The sequence below is a fragment of the Cryptomeria japonica genome, chromosome 10 (assembly GCF_030272615.1).
Source record: "Cryptomeria japonica chromosome 10, Sugi_1.0, whole genome shotgun sequence".
NCBI lineage: Eukaryota > Viridiplantae > Streptophyta > Pinopsida > Cupressales > Cupressaceae > Cryptomeria > Cryptomeria japonica.
In genome coordinates, this window is record NC_081414.1 from 49,989,507 (window position 1) to 50,012,827 (window position 23,321).

The following is a 23,321-nucleotide window of genomic DNA, read 5'->3' on the forward strand; positions in this document are numbered from 1 at the left end:
ACATGGGAGCTTGTTCCAAGACCCAAAGACAAAAATGTTATTGGAACCAAGTGGGTTTTCAGAAATAAGATGAATGAAGATGGTGAAATTACTAGGAACAAAGCAAGGCTATACACCAGTGGAAGGAATCGATTTTGAAGAAACATTTGCTCCGGTTGCAAGATTAGAAGCCATCAAAATGTTTCTAGCTCTTGCAAGTCACAAAGGGTTCAAAGTCTACCAAATGGATGTCAAATCAGCCTTTCTAAATGGTGATTTGGAAGAGGAAGTTTATATTGAGCAGCTTGAAGGGTTCATTCTATCAAATCAAAAGGATCATGTGTGCAGATTGAAAAAGGCTCTTTATGGCCTTAAGCAAGCCCCTAGAGCATGGTACTCTAGATTAGACAAGTACCTTCAAGAGAAAGGATTCAAAAGAGGAGTAGCAAACAGTAACTTGTACTTCAAGAATGAAGGTAATGATTTGTTGATAGTAGTTGTTTATGTAGATGATATTATTTTGGGTGGTAGCAAAGATAAGATGTGTGAAGACTTTGCCTCTAACATGCAAAAAGAATTTGAAATGTCTATGCTTGGAGAGATTTCTTTCTTTTTAGGGTTGCAGATTGCACAATCAAGTGAAGGAATATTTCTTTCACAAACAAAATATATTAAGGAAATGTTGAGGAAATTCAGAATGGAGGATTGCCACCCTGTGAGTACCCCAATGGTCACAGGTTGCAAGCTTAGTAGAGAAGATGAATCTCCCGAAGCAAATCAAACCCAATATAGAATCCATGATTGGGAGCCTTCTATATGTAACAGCTACAAGGCCTGATATTATGCAGGCTGATGGTTTAGTTGCACGTTATCAAGCAGCACCAAAGGAAACACATGTGCAAGCAGTGAAAAGAATCTTCAAGTACTTAAAAGGTACTATGGATTTTGGATTGTAGTATCCAAAGGGTGATGATTTCACTCTCAAAGCATACATATATGCAGATTGGGCAGGCAATATAGATGATAGAAAAAGCATCACTAGAGGGGCTTTCTTCCTTGGCAACAATCTTGTATCTTGGCTAAGCAAGAAACAAGCTTCAGTTTCTCTATCCACTACAAAGGTGGAGTATATTGCAGCAGCAGCATGTTGTACCCAAGTACTATGGATGAAGCAAACCTTAAAAGACATTAAGGTTGAGTATGAGCATCCCATCTGCATATTTTGTGATAACACAAGTGCCATTAATATATCCAAGAACCCAGTTATGCATTCTAGGACAAAGCATATACCAATCAAATTCCATTTTCTAAGGGAGCAGGTTCTTGAGCAGCAAGTAAGAATGGATATGTTGCAACAAAGGAGTAGATAGCATATATTTTTACAAAGCCTCTTCCAAAAGAGACTTTTGAGTATCGAAGGGAGAAATTGAGAGTAACATCACTCTCATATTTCCATAAAAATGCAGGTTACAAGCAGCAGAAACCCCTTGCCATTGATGTCAAAGGGGGAGAAATTGGAAACAGGGGGAGTATTGGTCATCATTTCATCATTTTATTAGAAGGTTGCCATCAATGACAAAGGGGGAGATTGATGGAGATATTGTTATTGATGTCAAAGGAATCATGGAGATGAATGACATCACTGGATGATGGTTTGAATCTATTTTATTGCACAACTAAGTCTAGAGTCACAGTGACATCACTGGATGATGGTTTGAATCTATTTTATTGCACAACTAAGTCTAGAGTCACAGTGACAGAAAACACATTGAGGAAAATATAATGCTAAGAGATCCTCTGTTGAAACATACAACAGAAGATGTTTTACATTACATACTGTAGTTAATACTACAGTAGTTAATCTACATATTGATGCCATTCTAAATCTGATAAAGGGTTTGCAGTCTGATTGTATACTCAGAATATAATTATATTTCAGTATACATATAATGAATTGAATCAGAAATAAAATGAATTCATAAAACAGCAATCATATGCAAAGGAACGGCATGCCACGACTATATTCATTATGGTCATATGTATTATGACAACATTCACTGTTCTCATTACAGCCATGTATTCTACAATCATACAGAGTATATTATATGTATATACTCAGAGCATTAACAATGACAGTCACTCAGTAAAAGTATACACAGAGAAATCACATCATACACAGATCCGATATGTGTTGGGAGGTGGCATAACAAATATCAAGTCATATTCAGACCGTATGACTTTGTATGGATACTTTAGATTATATTTGCTTCGGTTTAAAATATATACCCTATATATCGTGGAGCAAATCGGTTTAAAACATTTTTTGTGGAGCAAATCGCAAGAGATCAGGAAACGATTTCACTATAACAATGATTAAAGAAGGAAATCGTGGCATGGTATAAAGAATAATATGAAGCATGCGAAAAAAAAAGAAGGGATCTTTGTGACTCGGCGTTCGTAATTTCCTTTCTCTGAATTAGAGAAGACAGAGGCGCAGTCCTAGCCAAAGTCCAAACAATGATTATTACATATGAGGATACTGCAGTCACGGCCAGAGGCACAAACACGTGTATGTGTATCAAAGAAGCTATGATAAAAGTCACTCCAAATGCCAAAGAGATTACATCAAAAATGAAAGTTCATAAAGATATGCAGCGATTATATTTCTGAAGTTAGAAGACCAGGGAATAAGCATCAATAAAGAAATTAAAGAGCAAGCCCGATAATGTGAAAATGATCGGTGGTAAAGAACAGTGATATCCATATATGACTTAATAGAGAGCAGCAGTATTAAAGAAAACGGTGGAGAGTAATATCGACTCATTAGAATGACGTTTTAACAAACATTAATAATATTAAAGCCGATAGTCATATTTCAAAAGGTATGATCATGTTTAAAAAGATTAGCGATCATGTTTTGAAGTAATTCAGCGACTCTATTATGAAGAGACAGTATGACTTGGGTTAGTGAAATTCAGCGCCCAGATAAGAATTAAATCTTATATTAGCAAGAAACTTAATAAAGGTTTCGATAATTATTAGTTAAGGCAAATATCATTCATGACAAAGATCATGTCTCTATGGAAAGCGGTCTCTATTAAAAAGATGCATCATTTTATTTGGAGATGGGAATCTTCTATGAAAGGGTATGTGTAAGATATAAAGAGGTATTAAAAAACCAATCTGAAGTGGAGTGTGTGGAATATATAATAATTCTGATATTATTCAGAATAAGGTACGTGGTGTTATTATGCTGCTGAGAATATAACAGAGAAAAAGGATCTATATGTAGAGGTAGATCTGGTGAAAAAGAAATGTGCGATAAGGGAAATTTCAATTGACATATATGTGCCAAATTGCTGTGATCATCTTATCAGTTTAGAGGCAGTATTATTGTTCACTTTGATGTGAAAATTGTGATCAGATTTGTGACTGATTTTTAAATCAGAATTGGGTGAAGTTGGTGCTTTATCCTTGTGGGTTGGTGTTCACAAAACATTTTGGGGATTTGGTGCTTCCAGTGGGTTGGTACTCTCAAACCAGTTTGCAGTTTGGGGAGTTGGTGCTTCCAGTGGGTTGTTGCTCACAAATCAGTTTGGGGAGTTGGAGCTTCCTATGGGTTGGTGCTCACAAATAAAACTAGGGGTTGGTGCCTCTACATAATATTGTAAAAGAAATTGTTTAAGCATTCATCTACCGTGGTTTTCTCCCTCATTGGGTTTGCACGAGAAAAAATTATTGTGTTCATATAAGTGTGTGTGACTCATTAAATTTACAGCATTATTTCAGTTTGTAATGTCCCCACTTTGAAATAGAATTTAATAATAAATGATAATAATAAAATTAAAACATTAAAAATTAAATTAAAATATAAAATAATATATTTAAATATGATTAATTAAAAATTAATTAATTTAATGAAAAGTCAAAAGACATGAAAGGAAAAGTTGTGACTCCTCCAACAATGAGATATAAAAGGGAGAAGAGAACCTCATTTGAGAGGGGGGATAATTTGGAAATGAGAAGTGCAGATCTGATTTAAATAATAAGTGCACATCTGATTATGAAAGGTTGTGTCCCTTTCAAAGGGTAGAAATAATTAAGAGTTGCACTCTTTCAAAGGGTGCTAATGGTGAAAGGGTATGTCTCTTGCCAAAGGGCATACATGATGAAGAGGTGTGACCTCTCCCTCAAATAGACAGATATGGAGATCGCTGAGGAAAAATCACGTCTGGACTTCAGTTTGAATATACGCTGCTCTAATCACTAGCCATTGGTTGACATCCACTGCATACGATTTCCTTAGGCTGGGAATGCACGTCTGGGATCAATTTATAGGAATTCCGCTGCGATCCTGCCAAGGTACACATAATTTACACAGAAATATATATTTAATGCAAGTCATCCATAATACAACAAAATACAACATCAATAATTTAATTCATGATTACTAGAATAAACCGTAAAGGGGATGTCAAATATATCAGTGTTTTAATAAAATCGCAATAATTCAATAATTAATTTCTTATCTGTAACACATGTATGAATCCAGAACTATTTATTCTTTATCATACAAAATCTTATCCGTAACTAGCAAATGAACAAGTTATAACAATTAAACAAGATAGAAACAAATTGTTAATCCTTAATATGAATGTAGTCGGAAGGTTGTATGAATGAATAGGGAAAGGCCTGTGTAAAACCATCAGGCATCTATCCCAAGATGGGTAGAGATCAGCGACCCATGTAAGACCTTGAGGGTGTAAACTAGGCTTGGGCTTGGATCCAAAACCCTGAGGGAGTCCTCATGCTGAGGTATCAAAGCGTCCTATTCAAGATCATAATCCTTTCCAAACTTACATTGGTAGTAAGGTTTTTAAGTTGAACTCCATTGTGATGTTAACTTCTATTTTTATTTCTATTTGCTTTGAGAATGTTGGAATTATGATGTCTTAAGTGGTTAAACTTACTTGGGAACATTACACGGTTTGGTTTAAAAAGAGAAATTATATAATATACCGATTCCCCCCCCACCCCTTCTCAGTGTATTTGAGTGCTCTTCAACAACGCTAGTGCAATCTTCTAAGGGTAGCTCAATGATTTTCAAATCACTAACTCAAACATAGACACATTCAAACCAAAGCATATCAATGATGAATAGTAATTGAAGTTAAGCTTTGGCTAGATGATTCCAGTTGACCACGCAAAGCTAGTATGCAATCAACAAACTGGTAGTGGTATGGATAATGGAGCTTCACTATCAATCATGCGCATGCATCTTTCACTCGTATAAAACTCAAAATAAGATCTATTCTAATTTTTTGTCTTTTCTCAATTATAAGCTCTCACAAAAGGAATGAAGAACACTTCAATGATTTTATTAATTTTTGAAACATCAAACAACAATTTTTCAAAGTCTTATGATCTATCTCCTCTAATTTTTGCTTCTAGTGTCTAATTTCTCACTCTAATTTCTAATGAGATACAAATGAAATAAACTGAGCTTATATAGAGCTCTCAATTACAATGGATGGCCAAGATTATCGATGGCCCAAATTTTTCCGCCTAAACCCTAATCAGGGTTTGTTATTACAAAATACCTAACTTATTGCGGAACATTAAATGACATCCATTTGGCACAAAATAGGAGGGAAAATCCTCCAAAAAATGACACCACATAGGATCATAACAAACTTTTTTCTAGAATCTTGTTGCCCTTATCCTTTTCTCTCTTCGCAAATTCAACAAATTTGGACGTCGTTGATTCAACTTCGGTTATTGGGACTGCAGGCAAGTTCTTCAATTGCTCTTCTAGGTAGTTGATCTCATCAAGGCTTGTAGCGAAGGTTGTATCCCATTCAGGTCCAAGATCTCTTGTTTTGCTGGCAAGTATGGCAAATGAAAGGATTGAGTCTAGTTGTCCTTCTAAAGGCGCCCCATCTGTCACAGAGAAGATAATCTTCACTTTCTCCATCAACTCTTCAACAATAATATCAATTCCTTCATTCCTTCTTTTCTCAAGAATAATCTTTGCCACTTCCAAGATTTTATCATGTATTGCATTGATTGCTTGATCAACTTGTGTGCACCCAGCATTGATGTCCTCAAAAATTAGCCTCCTCATGTGAAGCAAGTTATGCCACAGCTGAAAATCAGGTGATTGCCCATCCTTGAGTATCCCTTCGCTCATCAATTTTTGCATTGGTGTAGCCTTCATTACTTGCAATATAGGAATGGTGAAGTCTCTAGTGTAGACAAAAGTATCATATGCCACCTTGAGTGTTTGAGTCCTTTCAAGAATCTCCATAACTCCTTCAAATATCCTCACTAACTTTCATATGAATGCCCTTGCTCTTTTGTATGTCTTCGTGATCCAAGCATCCATCAATTGTGTTGATGCCCTTATCTTTTCAAAATCTTCTTCTGAATTTGGAGGTGGTAATGATGACAATGAGTTTGATGAATCATGTTGCCTTAGTGGGATTTCGAGTTGCTGGAGGTAACCTCTCAATACATTGTTCTTCTTCTCTAGCTTGTCATTCTTTTCTACTTCCAGCTTGAGCATATCTTGAACTATCTTCATTGTGTCATTCATGTCTTCCAATGCTTTATCTGTGGTAGGAGGACCTAGATTGATTGTCTCTAAATCATACTCCTTTGCTGTGATTTCATCTTCTAGCTTGTCTACCTTTGCGATGGCAATCTGTATTACCCTGGATCCTTGTTCATCTCTTCTTATCTTTGACATCTTGGTGGCTGTTTTCTTTTCATGTTCTTGATTTCTACCCAAATAGCTTCCTAGGTCGAATTGATCCTGCTCTTCCTCTATAACCACTTTCTTTGATAACCTTTCCCTTAGCCATGCGGGTATAGCTGGTCTTTCTTCCCCAACCTATATCTCGTTCAATTGTTGTTCTTGTCGTGGAGATGTGACTTTGTGTTCATCATCTTCTATGTTCGCATATGTCACTGCCTGCTTTGTCATTGGTTGGCTTGGGTGAAGCTATCTTGTCTTGGGTCAAACTTGTTGTTTTCCTTTATCGTTCATTTTGTGATCACTACTGGTTCCCACTGCTTGATTCACCTCTACTTGATGCAAAGATGAGGTACTGGTGGAAGGGCGAGGTGTTGAACTTGACTTATGCTTCTTCTTTGGATGCTCTTCTAAATTTTCTTCCTTTTTCTTAGATCCCTTGGAATGAGCTGATTGAGGGGCACTTTCACTCTAACTTTCACTTTCCATTTCTTCACCTAAAGACTCTACTTCTCCCATCATTTGGAATGTCACCTGTACACGTCGATCACTCAACATGTGGATCTGTGCTTCTGCCCATCGTCGTGTGTTTGATAAGACTGGTTTCATCAGGTTCTTCAAGTTTGTGCTCTCTACATCAATCCAATTGACCTTCATTTCTTTATTCTTATCTTTGTCATTTACTGGCAGGAGATGTTTTCCATTGTCCTTTGTTTGATCAGGAACGTTGAAAATCTTGGTTGCTCTAATAATTTCAACAGGTAACCTTGAACACATTTTCTTCCTTATCTCCAAATCATCAGGGGCATTCATGAAATGATCTTCAAGTTGTAGCTTATGCCTATGTTTCCTTCCACTAGACTTTTGGATGTTGCCATAAGGATCAAAGTTGTCTCTTGGATAGTATGGCATTAGGAGAAAAGACTTCCATTCCTCATCTATCTTCTCTGCTGCTTGCAAGGATGGACACACTTCCAAGGATCATCCTAGTGAAATAGGAAACAAAATCTTCGTCTTCAACTTGTTCTTCTGCACTTTGTTGTATGCCATCAATTACCTCACTAGCTCAAGCAGTATCAGTTTGTCGGTAGGATATCTCAATAACATATAAGGTGGTCAAGAGCATCCCTGGACCCTTATATAAGTGAACTTAGAAAACTAAATGAATCATGCATCGAACTTCTCAACTAACGCCCTTGCTTCTGGGGATTATCTTTGATGAATACCTCCTTGTAGTGTCCTTGTGATATGCATAGTGAATGCATCATTTACCCTCTTGTAGTGTGCCTTGTTGAGGTAATAGAGTTGGGGGTGTAAGATTCACATGCTCTCAATTGTCCTGATCTTGTACCAACTGGACCTCTGTATGTTAATCCTGTGTACTCACAAGCCCTGGCGAGTGAATATATGACATATGAGCCCATGTAGAATGTCTTTGTGCGCTCAAGCCTACGGAATTGTATATCAATGTTGTTGCTGATGATTCTCGCCCAATTGATTCTCCCTTTTACTGTTGAAATGATCTCCATGCAGTAAAACATCCATGTTTCGAATTGGAAGGCCTGTGGGATCCCAAAGACTCGGCTAAGAAGCATGATCAAATCTCCAAACTCCTTGAAATCAATCCTGTGAAGCTTGCCTGGAAGCTTAGATTGATGGGGTCTACTCTTTATTACCCAATATTTGTTGATTATGTCTTGGCATTTGTTGGGATCATCATCATAAACTATCTTTGCATCATCCTTGCTTTTATATATCATGTTGTTGAATTCCGGTATGTGGAAAGCCTCGCTGATCACATCTTCATAAAGGGGCAAGCTCTCTACCATCAGGTGCAATGATCATTCTCTTGCTTGAATCATAGTGCCTAGCACATTCCACAATGAGTTTGTTGCATTGCACCGCTAGATGGAAGCCAGCCTCCTTCACAATGCCGCCGTCCATCATCATCTTGGAGTATCTTGATGGTTTGATGGTGTACAATGGACCGTAGAACTTCTTCATATCGATCTGGTCTAGGTTGAGATCACCTAGATTGCCCTAAAATGATGAAATTTTGGACTTCATGATGACATTCTTCGAATCTTCCTTGATGAGGGCTTGCCTTGCTCCAGCCATGTTGCACCTGTGAGAGTTGTCTAAGTTAGTTCTATAATATGATGATAGTCGATTTGCAAACAAAACCAAATAACCCTAGGGCAAGATATAACGCTAAGGTTGCAATTCTAAACCCTAACATAAAAATGATCATCTTTACCATGATGGATCCTTGCAAATGATCAAAAGATGTTCAAAATTCATTGAAAGAGTTATTTATGACTGAAATTGACAAAATATACCAGCACTGGAATAAAACTATGAAGTAATCAAAATGGACTGGCACTCAATTCTGGACGAATTCTCCTCTTTCAAGGCTTTTAAACAATAATCTTGGTTCCAAACTTGATGTTGAGCAATTCGCTTGTGTTTGAAGGAAACAAAATTGCTATCTCCTTGGACAAAATCGCTGGTCACACTCGATATCCTTACTGTATTTCTGCATCAAAATCGTTTTGCTGATGAAGTAATTTGCTGTGACTGATGAATGAACAACTGATCTGAATCAAATGGCTGTCTTAAATTATCAGATTCGCTGATCAAAATAAGTTGAGCTTGCTTGTATCTTAGGATTTAATTGAACATGAACAATCAAGCTTTGAGTGAAGTCGCCATACGTAGAGATGAATTCACTGGCAAGTGTTGGCTAGGCACAACAATCATCTGTAATGTCCCCTTTTGGAAGGACACTAAATTTTGCCCAATATACTTGTAGAATTATTGCAGGTTGTCTATTTTCAGTCTATTGTGCTAATTTGGATAGATTTAGTTTGATGTTGTTTCCCTCTTTAAATGCACAGGTCTGTTGTTTATATCAATCTGATCTGCTGTCTATACTCAGATATATATGTGTGTGTGTGTGAAAAATCCTTTCTATTCCACCAAGTCTGATTCTCTGGTTATTGATTTAATATTTCCTCTTCTTTTCCTTCAGTGCCTGCTTTATTACTATTCGCAGATTTGTATTTGTGTTCTGATCTCTTTGATAAATGTTCATATCATTCTTCCCGATTCTCTTATAATTCTGACTTAGGTCTGCTCCTAAATCTGCTTCTAATGCTTCATATATTTTTTTCTATTACATGGATCCCTACTTCTCAAATGAAAACTTCTCCACTTTATATCCTCCAATGTGAGGGAGAGTCACACCTCCTCATCATGTATGCCCTTTGGCAAGAGACACACCCTTCACCATTAGCACCCTTTAAAAGAGTGTGTCTCTTTATTATTTCTGTCCTTTGAAAGGGACACGACCTTTCACAATCAGTTCTGCACTTTTGATTCCCAAATTATCCCCCTCAAATGAGGTTATCTTCTCCCTTTTATTTCTCCCTTTTATATCTCATGTTTGAGGGAGTCACAACTTTTCATTTCAGGTCTTTTGACCATTCATTAACTTAATTAAATTTTAATTATATATAACTATATTATTTTATATTTTAATTTAAATTATATTTTTATTCTTTTGTATTTTAATATTATTATAGTCATTTATTATTAAATTATATTTTGAAGTGGGGACGTTACAGTCTCCCCCACTCAAGATTGCTTGTCCTCAAGCAATGATCATGGAGTGCTCAAAATGATTCTTAATATGAAATGGCTTTGAAAATACACATGGAATAAGCATGCTGAAAATACATCAGATATGAAACAGACACATAGAAAACACACAAAACACGGAGCAAACATATGCAAACACGGAGCATACACACGAAAACACATATTGTTAGGTTCTTGACACTCACTAAGAGTATCCTCTGCATTCACTAAGAATGCTCCTGGCACTTGCTAAGAGTGCCCCAAACATTCACTGAGAATGTTCCTAGCACTCACTAAGAGTGCCCCTAACATTCACTTAGAATGCCCCTGACATTCACTAAGAATGCCTTGTTTTCTTGCTGGATGTTTCTCCATCACAGTCTTCTTCTATCATATGTATGTGTCCTCTTTTGCATTGATGGTTATAGTTCCATGGTTCTTTGCATTTGAAACATAGACTCTTCTTCTTTAATTCATCTCTGGCTTGGCATTGATGCTCGGTATTCCATTGTTCATGGCATACATAACATTTTATCTTTATATTGCCCTTCCTTGGATCTGGGCTGCAAGTGTGACCTTCTTTCCACTTCTCTTTGCAATCAAAGCAAAGGCCCTTTTTCTTCAATACCTCCCGGTCATTGTAAGAAAGATATGATTTCTTGTGTTCATCTTCTTCTTCAAAATGACCATCTTTTGGTGGTACTCTCTTGTGGTGACTTTTTTGGGCAGAGTCGAGTCTTGTGGCCTTAAGAATTGCCTTTTGGAGAGTAGGAGGTTCAAAGGCGCTTACTAGCCCTTGGGTTGCATCATTCAATCCTTCTATGAATAGGTAGATAAGTCTGTCCTTGGATATTCCAGGGACCATAACAGCTAGCCTCTGGAATTCTGAATGTACTCCTCAAGGGTTTCTTTTTGTCTAATCCTCATAAGATCTTTGAAGTGCTTTTGGGGATGAGTGTGGTCAAACCTTTCAATGAGCCTCTCTTTAAAAGTGTCATATGTTTTGCTATTTTTGTGGTCTTGTGTGATGAGACCATTATGCCACCATTCATGGGCTGTACCCTCCAAGTGTAATATAGAAAATGTTATGGCATCCTTCTCCTTCATAGGGCAAAGAGAAAGGTAGGTCTCCAATTTTTGAAGCCATGACTGGGCTGTAACTTTCCCGGTTCCATCAAAGTTGGGAATGGTTAGCTTTCCTACTTTGCTTTGTATCTCACAGTTAGGTTGGGATTTCCTCTCTTTATGACCCCTACTAGAATCTTCTCTACAATATTTAGAAAAGGGAATGCTCCTCCTGATTTCAGGGTCCAATCTTGCATATTCTACGGCAAGCTCCCTTAACCTAGGGATATGAGTTCCTCCATCATCTTCAAGGGTTTCTTCTCCAATCAAAAAAAGAGTGCATATTGGTTCTATGGGTAGATTCCTGGGTAGCTCTGTCATTTCCTTCTGATGGGCTTGGTGACCCATCCCTTCTATTTTCGTGATTTGATTTGAGATCATTTATAGTTGATGTGATGTTTTGGAGTGCTTGGGCAGTTTTTTCTATAAAGTTTCTAAATTTCTGTTCCATGGCTAAAGAGGTTTTCTTTTTCTCTCTTTCTAAAGCTCTTACGGCTCGCTGACTCAATTGCATTAACTAGGGCCCTTCCTAGGTTGATAGGAACATGCTCTGATACCACTTGTAATGTCTCCTTTTGGGAGGACACTAAATTTTGCCCAATATACTTGTAGAATTATTGCAAGTTGTCTATTTTCAGTCTATTGTGCTGATTTGGATAGATTTAGTTTGATGTTTTTTCCCTCTTTAAATGCACAGGTCTGTTGTTTATATCAATCTGATCTGCTGCCTATACTCAGATATATATGTGTGTGTGTGTGAAAAATCCTTTCTATTCCATCAAGTCTGATTCTCTGGTTATTGATTTAATATTTCCTCTTCTTTTCCTTCAATGCCTGCTTTATTACTATTCGCAGATTTGTATTTGTGTTCTGATCTCTTTGATAAATGTTCATATCATTCTTCCCGATTCTCTTATAATTCTGACTCAGGTCTGCTTCTAATGCTTCATTTATTTTTTCCTATTCCATGGATCCCTACTTCTCAAATGAAAACTTCTCCACTTTATATCCTCCAATGTGAGGGAGAGTCGCACCTCTTCATCATGTATGCCCTTTGGCAAGAGACACACCCTTCACCCTTAGCACCCTTTAAAAGAGTGTGACTCTTTATTATTTTTGTCCTTTGAAAGGGACACGACCTTTCACAATCAGTTCTGCACTTTTGATTCCCAAATTATCCCCCTCAAATGAGGTTATCTTCTCCCTTTTATATCTCATGTTTGAGGGAGTCACAACTTTTCATTTCAGGTCTTTTGACCATTCATTAACTTAATTAAATTTTAATTATATTTAACTATATTATTTTATATTTTTATTCTTTTGTATTTTAATATTATTATCATTATTTATTATTAAATTATATTTTAAAGTGGGGACATTACATCATCCCCCAATTCGCTGATCAAACTGAATGTATTCTGAGTTCACTTTCTAATCATGTCGCCAGTCTTCACTTAACAAATTTTTTGATGAGCAAAAGCAATTCACTGTCTTGGCAATATCAATTCTAGAGTTGATCAAATGAAATGATCAACTCGGGCTTATAGTGATTACAAATCAGTACCTCATTCACAAATTGCCTGGCAACTTTCATTTAATGTATTGCAATCAAAATAATAGGCGTCCCAGTTGCATTCATTTATTGCTTCATTGACCATTTATTGCAGATTTTAAATAAAAACATCTTTCTTCAAAATTGTGGTGGCTTTGAAAATGATTTTGCTTTGATTTGCCACTCACATTAAATGCATCACAATCACTAAATGGGATGCAATCGCCAAACATTAAATGTATTGCAGTTGACACCAATAAAGGATTTCGAACTTTGTAGTTGAAGTCATTAAATGCATTTGTCTGGCTCCAATATGTTGCCTTGATCAGATTGATTTGTGGTCACTGACTTGAACCCTTTTCTCCTGTACAGCGACTTCACATTAAATCTAATGCCATTGTAATAAGGAACTTCGAACTTTGCACTTAAAATTTCTTAATAAATTTGATCGCCCTTAATCATTTGTAAATGCAAATTAAATACATTGCAATTATCATTTAGCTCAGCCTCGAACTTAATTTTTTTTGCATTGAATAGGATCAGCTGACTACATCAAAGTTAATGGTCTACATTGATCTCTTCAAAATCGTGGAAATCAATTTTAAATGTTTTTCACTTGAGCGCCACCCTCCATTTAATGTCCTTCAATCATCATTTTGAAATCGACTTTAAGCCTTGGAATCCATATTAAATGTGTTTTGAGATCACATTGTTGGAGGTTCAACTTAGGATAGCGCCATCATACTTTGTATCGCACAAATAAGTCCACCAATTCAAATGTATAGCTTGCCTGAACCAGGGATGTCATAATCTCCTTGTTCATCGCACTTCATTTAATGAATTACATCGCTTTGAAGTTTGAGGTGATATCTTCCTTCCCCATCTCAAGGCGAACTTGGCTTACCAGGAGAGATTGCTCCACTCATAGATCATCGCAGGCAAAGGATGAGGCGTGTTTGGTCAAAGACAAGGCGTTCTAGCCTAGAACGAGTGATGTTCTAGCCTAGAACGGATAGCTTCCTAGCTTAGAATGAAAAGCTTTCTAGCTTTGAACGACTAGTGTTCTAGTCTAGTGCGAATGGTGCTCTAGCCTAGAATGGCTTGATCATGCAATTGTATAAATGTTCTAAGTCATAGGATGAGATGGTTCTAGCCAAGAACAAATGTTGTTCTAGCTTGGAACGACTGATGTTCTAGCCTAGAACAGATAGTGTTCTATAGTGTTCTAGCCTAGAACGACAAACTTGTTTTTATGCCTTAGCCAAATTCTTTATTTTGAAGGTGAATCGCTCTAGCTCACTTCATGCTGGGCTATCTCAAAAGAGACTCTGACACTTTATTCTAAACTATGACAAAGCAAAGAGGGGTCCCCATTTATGATGGGGCGATGTGTGATTTGGTCACAACAAGTGGTTATAATCATTTTCATATTATCATACTGACAGTTTTTTCAATATTGTTGTCTGCATCAATTATTTGTTTATTTGATTTTTCATATTCACATGCTCTCATTCTTTCCCAATCAGTGCCTGGTCAGAGGATGCCACAAAAGATTGCGTCTTGTGCACACTATTGCCTTGAAGGAAGGAGGTGCTGAAATAGAGGTGTTAAGACTAGCTGTTTATGAGGAAGAATGGATGGGGCCAAGCCACTTGGAATTAATGAGGTACGTATCTTAATTTAGAAATGCCAAAGGAATTACAGTATAGGTGCATTTATCTAGTTACCTCTTTTGGAATGCTCATCCTTTCCTAATTCAAAAGTTTATTAATTATTATATTCTAGTCTGTGAATGATGTTCTTAAACACCAAAACCAAAATGGATTGACTAACAAGATGCATTTCGCGAAATGTTATAAAAATGGGTAGTGAAACAAGCATAGTTATACAATTGCAAGTCCATCGACTGTAATTAGAGGTCAGGAATTGCAAACATGGCAGTACAGATGAGCAAAACATAGGTTTAACATTTTCTTAGCAACATAGACATACAAATAGTGTTCCTCAAAGATGCATCCTTGGAGGTCCACATGACATCTTGGATAACTTGAGAGCTTGTGGACTTGGAGGGAATGCCCCATTTTTTCAAGACTTGACATCCTGCTCCATTTGGTGCATAAAAACAAAAAGGTAACTTTTTGAGGAAAAATTACCCAAAAGCCCCTATAAAGATAAACAGGGGAGGATTTTCATTGCAAATTCAACACGTTGTATTTGCCTTTTAAAATTTCAGCCACTTTACTTTATTTTAATTGCTGTCCACAAAATTTGTGAAAAAATTGCCATTCCTGAAACTGTGTCCCCACATCCCCTCTCCCTGGAACTCAGCGGAACACAGCATATAAACAGTTAAATTATGTAGGTCAAAATCGAAATTCCCCAAGTGAAATTAGACCTTAGCCAAAATTATATTGGAGTAAGATGCACCGTGAAGTGTATTGGTAATTTTAATTTAACCTTTCTTGCTTGGTCTGGAAGTCTGAAAATCAAATTAGAACATGTGGCTTTATCTGCAATTCAATACTCTGTTACATGATTTCTTCTCTTATATATTATTATTTTCTGGCAGTGAAACAGAGAAAAGTTCATTAAATCCCATTTCAAATGAGAAAAGGATTTCACCCACAGAGCTTGTTGGGTTATGGAAGGTGTTTGAAATTAGTGCTACTGCTATCTTAGATGATTTGGAAGAAGAAAAATCTGAAATGAGACCTTCATATGTGTACTTGTGCATGGAAACTCTGAAGAGGAGGAGCCTTCCTGAATTTCCTGTGCATTTTGTTGATGCGGATGCCTTAGATTTGCAGGATGTCACGGTTCTGTGGTTGCCTGGTGGCATTACAGCTTATGTTGACACAAAGGAAGATGGTGTGTTGACCATTGGTGTTGGATGGTATTCTAGTGATGGCACAAACCTTGTGATGGAGAGGGATTATAGTAATGAAGGGAAATTACTTGAGGTTCGTTCCAAATCTGAAATCAAGAGAAGATGGACAGATGGTTCTTTGCAGTAAGCTTCAATTTCATACCTCAACCAAAAGCCACTTTTACAAAAGGAAAAGACTTCTGTTTTACCGGAATGTGTGGATGCAACTTTAAAGATAGTGTTATTTACTGGATTGAGGTTGATATATGATATATGTAATGGGTTATAAATGCTTGGTATGAGAAAATCTTTTCATTGATCTCAAATATACATAATCTGCTCATGGTTTGCAATAAAGAACATTATTACTGGTATAGTATTAGAGAACCTAAAGTTCGAACTTCATTACAGATTACCATATAGTGTGACTGGTATTGCCATCTTGTAACCGCAATTGATGCTCCCCTTTGAAGAAGATTACAGATTTTGATAAGCAATGCCCTGGTAGAGCCAAGAATGCAAGCATGGATGACAAAACACAATGATAGATTACAAGGTCTTGTTTCCAAGATACAGTATTGGCAATTATACCGGTTCATTGCCTTTTGTGTTTATGTGAGGAAGAATTCTTTACTTTCTAGTAATAAAAAAGCTTTAAAGTTTTTTTAACTTAAGGAATGAAGTGCATCAATCTAGAATGGGTGATTTTCTGCCACAAATTAATCAACATGGGAATTATATATATATATGAGCACCTTGTGGGAAAAATGAAATAGATCTTTTTTTTGGTATACCACTGCAATAATGTGGTTGGAAATTCTTCAAACACATTTTTTTCTTTCACTAGTTTTATTATTGTCTGGAGATATTTATGAATTTTCTTGCAGACTTCTTTCCATGAGTTTGTTTAAGTTTTAGCCGAAAATTTGAAAACTGCACGTGTCACAAAATGAATAGTTGGGCACAAAATTATGCAGATTTTTTTGTATCTCTCATCATCTAATCCACTCCTTATCCTTTGATTTATTTATATTTTAAGACCAGTTACCTTTATTTGGCAGGGAATTGTAGTATTTATCCTAATTTCGATATTAAAATTGAGTGAAATAATTTTTTTCTAATGCAAAATTAAAATGAATTATAATATGATAGCTATTTTAAGTCTCTTTTCTATTTATCTTGAGAAGGAAAAGGAATTTTTATATATTACGAATCAAGTAACCAAAATACAAAAAGAGTAGAGTATCAGAGCCCCTTAAAAGGAGATATTCAACATAGCATGAGTTATATAACTAAAGTCTAACTGTAAATCTAGCTGAGCACATAAGCTACAATGCTGATACGGGCGCCTGCATTACAAAAAGACATAATATCTATGTTTATGCTTAAGACCATCTGCCAAAAAAGGTATCCAGATATATATGTAACAGCTGGAAATTACTCGGACTTCTGAAGTCCTGTCCATGCAACCCATCCTATTTCTCCTTCCATCCAAGCCAGCACCTCACCGTCCAGAAAGTGATCCAAATAGGGATGGCCAACCTGGTGTGCCACTGGGATCTGGTGCTCCTGCTGTACTGGTATAATCTGCTGCTGATCAGGATGATTCTGCTGCCTTATAGTACCTCTGACTTTGTTTAGCTCTCATGAAATTGTGCAAGGCAGTCTCAAACTTTGTCATCTCCCCGTCATGCCTACTCCAGGTGGATCCATAGGGGACTTCCCATTTAAATACCATTGCCATCTCACCTTGCATCAGGTTCTCAAATTTTCTTTTGGAGATCCTCAATACCACTGTGACCTGCATAGAGACATTGTGAAAGATGAGTCTCCTTAGAGACTCAGTAAGTGCTCTACTAAACCCATTAAAAACACTATCATTTCTAATTTTCCATATATTCCAAAGTACAACAGATGAAAGGATGGCCCAAAAAAGGTTACATTCCTTGCTCAGATTAGGAATATGGCCACATAATATTTTCAACATTAATATTGGTCTTCAAATTCAATCCAAAAAGAGCCCAGATTTCACTAGCAACAAGACAGTCAAAGAAGAGGTGTTTCAAAGATTCGGGAGTTCTACAAAAAGTACATAAGTTGAACTCACCCCCCGGTTTCTTCAGAGGGAGCCTATTTAATATACGTTAGACAAAGAAAATGATCTTGGGTTCAATGGGTCTACGCCACAAATTCAAACAAATCTTCTCCCACATGATGACAGATACATCAAGTTGCCAAGTGATCTTAAAGTGTTCCATAATATCACGGCTGTCAGTCAGGGTGGTGTAAATCTTCTTAGCATTTATGTTGCAGAGGGGTGAACCATCTTTCCATACAAGGGAGGAAGGGCAAAAGGGGTGGTTATCAAGCTGGGAGAGCAGGTTGAGGGAGGCACAAGATTCTTTGAGTATGGAGTATGTTTTGTACTGAGATTTAGGAATACCAGACTTTACCATTACTTCCTCCCATCTCATGAGGGAGCCATTAACCACCACATATTTAAAAGTTTTAATTCCCTTAGCTGCCCAAGATTTAGTTGAGCATCCTTGTAGTTGTGCCAGGGCTTTCTCTTTGTGTTTCAAATTCAACCAGATGGACCTGTCATCAGATAGTAACCTCTTACTGTCACTAAACTTGATATGTGCCCTAATGCTATCCCATGCTTTCCAAATAGTCTTGAAGATAGCCAAACCAACAGGCAAAATTGGAAAATTACCTACCAACAGATCTCCCATAAGCAGACCTTTCCAATTGGGAGCCCTCTTAGGAACAACCTGAAGTATGTTATATCTTACCAGTATTTTCCATGATTCATTCCCTTGTAGGGTCTGTATTATCCACTTTGATGCCATTGCAATGCCTTGAATTCTAAAATCTTTTAGACTGAGGCCCCCCTTAATCTTGCTCATTATGCACCACTTCTATCTGACTGGCTTTCTATAACCTCCCTTCCCATCAGAGCATAGGAAATCCCTTATAATCTTCTGGATAAACGATGCCTGATATGCATTGAATAACCAAGCCGATGAGTAATATATATTCTAAGAGGAGAGCACCTTTTGGCATACTTGAAATCTATCGGCTAATGATAGATACTGCATGTTCCAGCTTCTAAGTTTTTTATCAATCTTACATTTGACCCGTTCCCACATCTTCTTCAAACTTGGATCAAGAGCAAAAGGTATTCCTAAGTATCTAACTTGGTGGTATGGGCCTCCCCAAACTAACGGGAATTTATTATTCCAATCAGGAGGATTCTCTAGCCAACAAAGGATTATTGATTTGTGAATGGAAACCTTACTCCCTGAGGCAACACAGAATAGGTCAAGCTTTTTCATTAGGTCTTCCAAGTTTGTTTCTTCCAAGTGGATAAGGATTGTTGTGTCATTGGGGAATCGGATGTTCAAAAGTTCATCATTGGGGAGTTTGAGGCCCTTAACAGGAGGTAAGAGAGTTTGGTCCCTTAAGAGGTAGCACAATGCATCAACAACAATAACAAATAGGGCAGGGGCAAGGGGACACCCTTGCCTGATGGACCGAGAGAGGGGGAAGTTTCCATATCTAACCCCATTGATTTCCACACATGCATTAGCATCCTTCAATAGAGTACGTACCATCTTACAAAAGGGCTTTGGAAAGCCAAATTTCTTAAGCATGAGATCAATGAAACTCCATTCAATTTTGTCATATGCCTGTTCAAAGTCTATGAGAAGCATGGCAGTTCGTTGTTTGGATGTTTGGGCCCAGTGCATGGCTTCCCAACAGGTAAGGAGATTTTTTAATATATATCTGCCCTTAATAAATCTTGTCTGGGTATTGTTGATAATCTTAGGCAGGATTGACTCCAACCTTAGAACAAGATTTTTTGCCAAAATCTTATATGATACATTTAGAAGCGTAATAGGTCTCTAGTTTCTAATGTTAGTCCTATCTCCCTCCTTAGGAATTAACTTAATCACTCCTTTGTTAATAAATTCTCGTAGTGACCCCCTATCACAAGCTTCATTATATAGCAACCATAGTTCCTTTCCTATCCACTCTTTGTTCTTTTTGTAGATTCAATAGTGGAGCCTTATCATCCTTGAGAGAGAGGATGGCATTATTGATTGGTTTCCTCACTGGAGACTTCTTTTCCTAGCATTGCCTCATCTTCTTTACTCACTAAACGAGGTATCATCTCACCTAATCTCCTTCTAGCTTCTTCATTCTCCCTCCCATGGTCCTCTGAACAGAAGAGATTCTGATAGAATTTAGTAAAAGTCGAAGCTTACCCTTCATCACAGATGTTGTCTATATGCTCCTTGGCCCTTTTGGTTTTAAGTAGGTTAAAGAAGTATTTAGTGCCCTTATCCCCTAACTCTAGCCAATTCATTCGAGCTCTCAACTTAGCACCTTTAACCTTAAAATTTTGTATCTTTTTGAGTTCATCTCTGGTACATCTTACAACTTCAACGGCCTCCTCATTCTCAGGGGAATTTTGAATGATCTCTTCTGTTGTCACAAGGTTATCATAAAGAATGCCCTTTTTTCTCCTACTGTCTATATTTTTCTTTCTGCCAACAACTTGGAAGAGGGTTTTCCAGCTTTGAGAATTTTGGGTCCCTCTGTCGATCTCAGATGTCAAAGCTGGGTTGTATCTATTAAATTGACAAATCATGTGCGAAGTAGCTAGAACATCCTCATCCTCTAAGAGTGAGGAGTTGAGAGCAAAGGAGTCTTTGGGGTCATGAGAAGGGGGAGGAGGTCTCTGACTGCGAACATTGCCAAGACGAGATTATGATCTGAAAGGGAGTAGGGCAACACTTTTAAACAATATTTTTTTGCAAAGTGATGCAAGACCATCCCCGGTTCATAGCAATCTTGCATCAACCAAAAAACATTTTCTTTTTGTTTTGCTTTATTTTGCAATTTTAGCTTTTCTTTCTGTATCCCAGTTTTGGCTCACCGGATCCTGTGGAGTTGGATTCTACTTGAAGACTTCATCATCTTTCTTATTTTCAGACCACATCGCATTTGGATCATTTTCCGACAAGATATCGCTATCGATTTCCTTGACAATTTCCTGTTATCGGTTGACAGCTCTTGTTATCGGTTGCCTAGACCTATTTTAGTGATCTACCGAAACCCCTTTCAAAGCTTGCAGAGCCTTTGGCATTGATTCCAATGTTCCTTGGTGTGTGGCTGACCTTTTCCTGCGATCTACATTTCATCCTTTGGATTTTTCGAAGGAATCTCTTGGTGGAGGCCGACCTTGTTTATTTTACACATTAGGTCTTGTTTTTCAGGTTTTGATCCCTTTTGGGCTGACTGGATCCTTTGGATTGATATATATAATTGTAATTGTGCATTAGAATGTAATCAATCGAAGAATCAAGTAGTGAGATTGTGCATAGAAGATAGATCCTAAGATTCAAGGTCTCGGTTGTGACCTATTATGTATGTTCTACCAGGCCTGTGAGTTGGTTATTGTTGTAACTTGGTTGTTACTGGTTGGTTGTAATCGATTTTCATGAAATAAAACAATTTGTTCTGCATTGCCTCCATCATATCTTTGTGTTTTTGTTGTGTTACTCTTGCTGACCGGTCTAGATTGATCTCTTTGAGGTCCCTCCTCATTGGTGACTGCTTCACAAAGTTTCTCACATTGAACCAGTCTTTATGGTAGTAAAACCGATCTAATCTGCTATAGATTCTTCTTCTTCCTTGCTGGAAATTACACCATGTGAACCATATATCTCTATGCACTGCCCTACTCCCTGTCGTGGGGTCCATTAATCCAAACTTATTTCCATCCTCTTCCAAATAAATCTTTCTTCAGGCTTCCATTCCAAAGGCAATCCTCCAGTTTTATCCTGATGATGCTCAATCATGTTGAAGTCTTCCCCTACGATCCAAGGCAGGTCTTCTAATTGAGAGATCCATTTCCAGAGTTCGGTCCTTTCTCTGTGATCATTGGAGGCATATATGGATATAACCCCAAACTCGAGATCCTTGTAGTTCAAGACAATCCAAATACCCTATTACAAGGGGAGCACCCCCACCTCTTGATCTTATTTTACCACTTGTTAAAGATGAGGATTGCTACTCCCCCCTTGCCTTTGGGGTGTTCTATGACAAAGTGCTTAGATTCCTTCCATATGCACTTCAAGTTTATTTCCAATGCAAAGTGGAAGGATTTAACTTCTTGCAACATCAATATGTCTAGATTCTTTTGCATCTTCACAAATCTTTTAATAATATATTTTCTGTCTTGGGACTCTAGTCCCCTTAAATTCTAGGTCACACAGTTCAGGCTCATTCCAATGCTCACGAGGAGGTGTCCATTGGTGTCCTAAATGTGTTAAAGCATTTAGGCATTCCTTTTTTAGTTTTCTTTTTATTGGTAGATCCTAGTGGTCTGCCTCTAGGTTTCTTGAACTCAGACATTGGATCAGCCCCAAGGGCAGGGGGGTAGTTTTCTTGGAGGGCTTGGAGTGCTTCTTTTTCCCAACATGCTCCTTCTCTGCCCCAGATTGTGCCATTAGCTTTTCAAATTCATCTTTGATAGAGTTTCTCCTATAAGTAACTATGGCCCATTCTTATCCATATCCTGTCTTTCATAGGAGGTTCATCATTTACATCCATCCTATTGCAAGTATCTTTTGAACCGTCCTTGTCAAGGGTGATCTTGCACTTGGATCCAAACTCATCTCCTACAGAGCTGAGGGTATTGGACAAGGTAATGGGGGGGTGGGTGGGTGCTCGAGGGCTCTACCTTCAAAAGAACATCAAACAAGGGAATGCTAGGGTCGCACGCCCTCTTGATTTCAAAAAAAGCCTCATCATTATTTACTACTTTCACTAGTTTATCAGTTCCATTGCCCTTAGCCAAAGCCTCGGGCAACACCTCCTTATGCCCTTGCCCCATATCATCAGTCTTAACAGAGGGTGAGCATGGTTGGAGGCAAGCCCATCCTTGCCAAGAGATTCCAGACAACTCTCTAGTTATGTATGCTTGGGATTATCTTGAAACATATTTTCAATTCTCTTCCGAATTGCACTAATTTCTCTAATTTTCCTCAACCAGTTGTTGAGCATTCAATTTCCCTTTAGTTTGGCATTCCTTCTCACTTCTAGGGTTAGGGCGGTTTGCTGAAGATGGTGGAGTATCTGGGCTACTAGAAGAAGTGAGGAGGGGTGGGGGATCAAGATGAGAAGCAGAGGGAAGCGGTTCTGAAGACGGAGAGTAAGGAGACGAAATGTCGGGAGTAATAGTATCAACAAGAGACTTATTTGGAGCATCAGTCGCCTCCTTTCCACCATCGGTCTCAGAAGAAGACTTAATAGGAGAAGCGGGTTTACTATTTTTAAGCAGAGGACAATTTCTCCTTACATGGCCTTCAAGACAACACAAAAAGCACGCATTG

General features: G+C 37.7%; 1 protein-coding gene across 1 annotated transcript in view; it reads left to right on the plus strand.

Annotated features, from left to right (window-relative positions):
- The window catches only part of LOC131029533 (uncharacterized), a 95,475-nt gene extending 78,886 nt beyond the window's left edge, over positions 1-16,589 (plus strand). Inside the window, exons 4-5 of the mRNA XM_057960043.2 lie at positions 14,576-14,715; positions 15,619-16,589. Coding sequence (XP_057816026.1) covers positions 14,576-14,715; positions 15,619-16,063 — 585 coding nt within the window. The 3' untranslated portion in view covers positions 16,064-16,589. The remainder of the gene's footprint in view (positions 1-14,575; positions 14,716-15,618) is intronic.
- The last annotated feature ends 6,732 nt before the right edge of the window (positions 16,590-23,321 follow it).